The following is a 7,384-nucleotide window of genomic DNA, read 5'->3' on the forward strand; positions in this document are numbered from 1 at the left end:
GAGCTTGCAGTGAGCTGAGATCCGGCCACTGCACTCCAGCCTGGGTGACAGAGCGAGACTCCGTCTCAAATAAATAAATAAATAAATAAACAAAATGAGCCAGGCATGGTGGCAGGCACCTATAATGCCAGCTACTTGGGAGGCTGAGGCAGGAGAATCGCTTGAACGCGGGAGGCAGACGTTGCAGTGAGCCAAGATCACCCCATTGCACTCCAGCCTGGGCAACAAGAATGATTTGTGTCCAAGAAAAAAAAAAGTCACTCTGTAGCTGGGATGTTTCCGGGTGGTTGGCCCCGGGTCCGGTCTGAACGCCGTCTGCGTCTCCCAGGTCCAGCACGCCAGCAAGCAGATCGCCGCCGACAAGCAGTACAAGGGCATCGTGGACTGCATCGTCCGTATCCCCAAGGAGCAGGGCGTGTTGTCTTTCTGGAGGGGCAACCTGGCCAACGTCATCCGCTACTTCCCCACTCAAGCCCTCAACTTCGCCTTCAAGGATAAGTACAAGCAGATCTTCCTGGGGGGCGTGGACAAGCACACGCAGTTCTGGAGGTACTTTGCGGGCAACCTGGCCTCCGGCGGTGCGGCCGGCGCCACCTCCCTCTGCTTCGTGTACCCCCTGGATTTCGCCAGAACCCGCCTGGCCGCGGACGTGGGAAAGTCGGGCACAGAGCGCGAGTTCCGGGGCCTGGGAGACTGCCTGGTGAAGATCACCAAGTCCGACGGCGTCCGGGGCCTGTACCAGGGCTTCAGCGTCTCCGTGCAGGGCATCATCATCTACCGGGCCGCCTACTTCGGCGTGTACGATACAGCCAAGGGTACGTGTGGCGGCCGTCGCAGAGTCCCAGAGACGGGGGCACGATACGCAGACACTCCCTCGGGGTCCCGTGGGCTGAAGGTCTGAGATACGGCGTGGGCAGGGCTGGTCTCTCTTGGGCTTGAAGACTTTGTCTTCTCTCTGTGTCCTCACGGAGTCAACCCTCTGTGTGTGTCTGTGTCCTCATCTCCTCTCCTTATGAGACGTCTTAGTCCATCTCAGGCTGCTGTCAAAGAGTATCATAGACTGGGTGGATTGTAAACAACAGACATGGGTTCTCCCACAGTCCTGGAGGCTGGACGTCTGAGATCAAGGCGTGGGCAGGGCTGGTTCCTCCTGAGATCTCTCTCCTGGGCTTGGAGACTCCGTCTTCTGCCTGTGTCCTCACAGGCTCGTCCCTCTGTGTGTGTCTGCGTCGTCGTCTCCTCTTAGAAGGACACTAGGCTCCTAGGATTGGGGCCCACCCTGCTGACCCCCTTTACTGTTACTCACCTCTTTAGAGACCTCACATGCACGTACAGTTGCATTCTGAGGCCCTGGTGCGGGGGGTGGGACGTCAGCATGTGGATTTTCAGGACACAATGTAACTCCCGTCGTAACTGTGACCCTTTAGAAAGTCAGGGCGCCGGCTTTTCCCCAAACAGGCCTAACCCCGGCCTCTGGAACTGTCTTGCTGGGCTCCGGTAGGTGGCAGGCGGCCTTTTGTGTTGTAAGCATCAGCTGGCACTGAGCAGCCACGTGGAGGGGGCACGGGTGGTCTCGGAAGAGCTCGGCACCGCCTCGGGTGGCCGTGAGCACACGCCGGAGGCTGAGGCTGCCCTCGGGCGGCCGTGCAGGCGCTGGCAGGTGACGTGCCGTTCCCCCGCAGGCATGCTGCCCGACCCCAAGAACACGCACATCGTGGTGAGCTGGATGATCGCGCAGACCGTGACGGCCGTGGCCGGCGTGGTCTCCTACCCCTTCGACACGGTCCGGCGGCGGATGATGATGCAGTCTGGGCGCAAAGGAGGTACCCGCGCGGGCTCGGGAGGCGGGAGACCCTTGCCAGTGGGAAGGGGAACCGGGAGCTCCTTGGCCTGGGCCGGTGGGAGGCCCGGAACCACCCGAGGGGGCCCCCACCCCGGGCGTGGGAGGCAGCCGCGTGTCAGAAAGGCACCGGCTGTGTGGAAGGAGGTTCCTCAATGATGGGCTTCGGATCTTGGGTTTCATGGTCCAGGCAGCAGTTTCTACATCCCCACCTCCTAGAACCTCCGCCCGCATCCACAGCCTCGATCCTGCCCTCTCTGCGCGGACGTCAGGGGTGGAGATGGGGGACGCCCAGGGCGGGGCCTGAAGTCCGGTGTCCAGCCCTCCCGGAGACGGTGGCTCACGAGGAGGGCTTGAGCTCGGCACGGGGTCACCAGAGCCTCGGGTTTCCCTCCTATAATCAGAACGGTGGCTCAGGCGTCCGGACGGGGTGTTATTTCTGTACCACATCTTGGGGTGCGGGTGGCGTCCGTGTCTTGAGGAGCTGGGCGGCGAGGCCCTCACCGTCTCCCCGTCTCCCTGTCATTGCAGCTGACATCATGTACACGGGCACCGTCGACTGTTGGCGGAAGATCTTCAGAGACGAGGGGGGCAAGGCCTTCTTCAAGGGCGCCTGGTCCAACGTCCTGCGGGGCATGGGGGGCGCCTTCGTGCTGGTCCTGTACGACGAGCTGAAGAAGGTGATCTAAGGCCTGCGGCCGCCTCCCCGCACGCACCAAGGGAACCAAGGGAACCACGCAGAATCCTCAGCCGTGCGGACCACCGACCTTCGAGAAATTCCATTTGTCTTTTTCCCGGCCGGATCCCGCCTGTAGACGGCGGCCGGGGAAGGCTCTAGAAGAGGGGCGCGATGCGATGCAGTCGTCGGCCCCCGGTTCCATGTCTTGATCACGGGGTGGGAGGGAACCGTGGCGTCCCCGCGGGCCCGTGGGTGAGGCACTCCAATACCGAGACCTAGAGTCCAGACGCTTGTAGGACCCGAGTCGTGTCTTAAGTATTTATTTAAAACAAAAGAATCATGTTTCCCATTTGTACTTCAGCGCTAGCCCCTGTTTTTGCACAGCCGAGTACTAGCAAGTATGTTCTGTGTTGGGCATCCTGCTGCAAACCAATAAACCCAGGACACAGAGGGCCTCCTGCCTGACCGCAGCTCTCCACGGGGCAGCCCGGGGTCTGGAGATGGGTGCTGGGCCCATGGCACGCAGATGGGGCCACGCTCTGCCCCTGTGGCCAGCCCACGTTCCTGGTGTGTGACGTCGCCTCCTCCCCAGCACCCCCGGGACACAGAGGACAAGGTCACAGCTGGGAAGAGGTGGGCGGTAGAAACCAAGGCTGGCAGCCCACGTTCCTGGTGTGCGACGTCGCCTCCTCCCCAGCACCCCCGGGACACAGAGGACAAGGTCACAGCTGGGAAGAGGTGGGCGGTAGAAACCAAGGCTGGCAGAAGTGTAGCCGGGCTCCCTGGTGAATGCTGGAGGTCCCCAGGGCACCTGCACTTACTGTGCCTTCTCTGAGACCGTTTGTGTGACCGTAACACCTTGGGTGGGTTGTAAATAAGACACGTGTCTCATAGCTCTGGAGGCTGGAAGTCCCAGAAAACCAAGGCGTGGCAGGTTCAGTCTCTGGTGAGTACCCAGAGACTGAACTTCTGGATGGCGTCTTCTCCCTCTGTGTCCTCACAGGATGGAAGAGGCCAGGGAGGTCTTGAGTCCCTTTTGTAGGGGCGCGGATCCCATCCAGGAGGCCTCATGGCTCCCGGAGACCCCCACTTCCCAACACCGTCACTTTGGAGAGGGGAAACGGGCATGAGGCCTGCATTCCCCTCCACCTCCCGCAGCTCCCGAGGGGGCCGCTCCAGCCCCCATTGCAGCGTGAACAGTGCAGTCGGCTGGGGTCCCCGGAGAGGCAGCTGTGTGTCTGTGGGTTCACCCGTGAGGATCCCGCCACAAGGGGTGCCCACCGCCGGGCACGCCAGCTTCCTTCGAGCTCCTTGTGCACATTCATTGCGAGGCAAAAAACGCCATGTTGACTCTACCAGACTGAACGTTGGGCCTTGGTGGTGCCAGCACACGGCAGGGCCACAGAGACCGCGGCCCTGGGGTTCCACAGCTGGCTCTCCTGGGCTCTCCACAAATCCCAGCCGTAGTTAAAAAAAAAAAAAAAATTTTGTTTTTTGAGTTGGAGCCTTGCTCTTGCCCAGGCTGGAGTGCGGTGGCGCCATCTTGGCTCACAGCAACCTCTGCCTCCCAGAATCAAGCAATTCTGCGGCTTCCCAAGTAGCTGGGATTAGAAGCATGCGCCATCACACTGGCTGATTTTAGTATCTTTAGTGGAGATGGGGTTTCACCATGTTTGCTGGGCTGGTCTCAAGTTCCTGGCCTCAAATGATCCGCCCGCCTCGGCCTCCCAAAACGGTGGCATGGCAGGTGTGAGCCACCGTGCCTGGCCCGAAAGGCAGACTCGACGTCTCTGCCAGGTAGAAACCCTCATTTGTGTCCCGATGACAAAATCAGAGACCAGCACAACCCGGTGAGTCCCATCTTGGTCACGTGACTCGGCCCGAAGGCAAGTGGAGAAACAGCATCTTCCCCCGTCAATCCTGTGCGTCCTGCACACCCTCCGCAAAACAGCCACAACCCATGGGGACCGGTGGCTCCTGCACACCCTCCACAAAACAGCCACGACCCACGTGGACCGGTGGCTCCACACTCTCCACAAAACACCCACGACCTGTGGGTCCTGCACACCCTCCACAAAACAGCCACGACCACGGGGACCGGTGGGTCCCGCACGCCCTCCACAAAACAGCCACGACCCAGGACCCGTGGGTCCTGCACGCCCTTCACAAAACACCCACGACCTCTGGGTCATGCACACCCTCCACAAAACAGCCGTGAGCCACGGGGACCGGTGGGTCCTGCACACCCTCCACAAAACAGCCACGACCCACGGGGACCGGTGGGTCCTGCACACCCTCCACAAAACAGCCACGACCCACGGGGACCGTGGGTCCTGCGCAGGCCCTCCACAAAACACCCACGACCCACGGGGACCGGTGGGTCCTGCACCACGACCCACGGGGACCGGTGGGTCCTGCACACCCTCCACAAAACAGCCACGACCCACGGGGACCGTGGGTCCTGCGCAGGCCCTCCACAAAACACCCACGACCCACGGGGACCGGTGGGTCCTGCACACCCTCCACAAAACAGCCACGACCCACAGACCGGTGGGTCCTGCACACCCTGCACAAAACAGCCACGACCCACGGGAACCTGGGCTCCGAGCTCCTGCCTGGAGCCGTGGTAACTGCTTCGTCCACTCTTGGACGTATCTTCACTCCTGTGACTTCAGAGATTTTAACATAGTAATCCGGACGTGAGGGTATCCAAAGTTACAGTTCAAAGACCAGCAAGTGCACTTCGCGTTACTGACCTTTTTCTTTTTTGTTTTTTTTCTTTGAGATGGCGTCTCACTCTTGTCACCCCGCAGGAGTGCAATGGGGTGATCTCGGCTCCACGCAACCTCCGCCTCCCAGGTTCAAGCCATTCTGCTTCAGCCTCCCACGTAGCTGGGATTACAGGCACCTGCCACCACGCCCGGCTAATTTTCTGTTTTTAGTCCAGACAGGGTTTCAGTACCTCAGCCGGGCTGGTCTCAAACTCCCGACCTCAGGTAATGGGCCCACCTCGGCCTCCCAAAGTGCTGGGGTGACAGGCGTGATGACACACACAAGCCACTGTGCCTGGCCAGTCCTGCCCAATCTTGAAATGCTGAGGCTCTTAGCAAGCTGAGTGTTGGAGGTAACTTCATAGGAAATAATACGTGGTGCTACTAAGAGAATCCGGCCTCGTGGGTACTACCAAAATCACAGTCTGGTTGGGCTCAGTGCTTTACCTGTCATCCCAGCAGTTTGGGATGGTGAGGGGCGGATCACCTGAGGTCAGGAGTTCGAGACCAGCCTGACCAACATAGAGAAACCCCGTCTCTCCTAAAAACACAAGATTAGCCGGGTGTGGTGGCACACGCCTGCAATCCCAGCTACTTCAGAGGCTGAGGCAGGAGAGTTGCCTGAACCCAGGAGGCAGAGATTGCTGTGTGCTGAGATTGTGCCACCACAGTCCAGCCGGGGTGAGAGAGCGAGACTTTGTCTCAAAAGAGGTTGGGGGGGTGCTCAATGCAGTCACTCAAGTCTGTCATCCCAACACTTTGGGATGCCGAGATGGGTGGATCACATGAGGTCAAGAGTTCCAGACCAGCCTGGCCAACACGGTGAGACCCGTTCTCTACTAAAAACAAAGTTAGCCGGGCGTGGTGGCGGGCGCCTGTAGTCCCAGGTACTGGAGAGGCTGAGGCAGGAGAATTGCTTGAACCCAGGAGGCAGAGGTTGCTGTGAGCTGAGATGGTGCCAGTGCACTCCAGCCTGGGTGACAAAGCAACCGTCTGTCTCAAATTAAAAAAAAAAAAAAATCACAGTTTCTTCCTGTGGATTTGCAGTGGGGCAGCTTCGACTCATCCAGGCCTCCCTGGCAGGGCTCCGTGTTTTAGGTGTAAAAGCCGCGGACATTGGGACCGTCCCCAGGGGCTGCAGGTGGGCTGGCAGGCTCCCTCCTTGCCAGCGTCACTGCTGCCTGGATTCCTTCTCCCTGCTTTCCTCCCCCCGCCACACACAGGCAATGCTGATACCTCCTTGCACCTCTTTTCCTGCAGCTCCAAGTACCCCCGTTTTCCGTTTGGCCCTCACACCCAGCAGAGGCCCAGTCGGGAAGACCCCAACGGGGAGTCAGGGCCTGGGGAGGGGATCAGAAGTCCAGCCTGCATCCAGCTCTGGGGAATGAAGGCGGGGACGCAGAGGTCGGGCCGGGGTGGGGACAGAAGAGCCCAGGCTGGCCTCAGGGTGTGAGCGCAACGGAACCTGCCAGGGCAGATGCCAGAGCCCTGGCCGGATGTGGGCAGCTCCTCAGGTCTGTGGGTAAAAAGGTGCACGGACACAGCACGTTTACGGACGTAAGAGTCTACCTGGCTACACAGCCCCGTCAGGTGGCTTAGAGACGTGCAGCCAGGCCGGGCGCGGTGGCTCACGCCTGTCATCCCAGCACTTTGGGAGGCCGAGGCAGGTAGATCACAAGGTCAAGAGATCGAGGCCATCCCGGCTAACATGCTGAAACCCCATCTCTACTGAAAATACAAAAACTAGCCGGGCGTGGTGGCGGGCGCCTGTAATCCCAGTTACTCAGGAGGCTGAGGTAGGAGAATGGCTTGAACCCGGGAGGCGGAGGTTGCAGTGACCTGAGATCGCGCCACTGCACTCCAGCCTGGGCCACACAGCGAGACTCCTGTCACAAAAAAAGAGCCGTGCAGCTAGGGTCATGTGCACAACCGGGGGCCGGAGAGGACAGACAGGCCAGGCAGGACATCTGGGGCCCTCTGAAAGCAGCAAAGCTGATGATTCTCAGAAGTCCTAAAGAAGGCACTTATAAGATGCTGGAGGCCAAGCACGGTGGCTCACGCTTGTAATCCCAGCCCTTTGAGAGGCCAAGGGAG

The 7,384-nt window shown here is 60.0% G+C and overlaps 1 protein-coding gene across 1 annotated transcript; it reads left to right on the top strand.

The window, feature by feature from the left end:
* Nucleotides 1-274: 274 nt before the first annotated feature.
* On the top strand, nt 275-2,986 carry SLC25A6 (solute carrier family 25 (mitochondrial carrier; adenine nucleotide translocator), member 6; the record flags this gene model as incomplete). Its single annotated transcript, XM_011926220.1, has 3 exons — nt 275-815; nt 1,683-1,823; nt 2,372-2,986. Coding segments are annotated over 3 exons (840 nt in total), but the record flags the coding sequence as incomplete, so codon positions are not given.
* Between the last annotated feature and the right edge of the window lie 4,398 nt (nt 2,987-7,384).

The sequence above is a fragment of the Colobus angolensis genome, unplaced genomic scaffold (assembly GCF_000951035.1).
Source record: "Colobus angolensis palliatus isolate OR3802 unplaced genomic scaffold, Cang.pa_1.0 Scaffold677, whole genome shotgun sequence".
In the NCBI taxonomy this organism is placed as follows: domain Eukaryota; kingdom Metazoa; phylum Chordata; class Mammalia; order Primates; family Cercopithecidae; genus Colobus; species Colobus angolensis.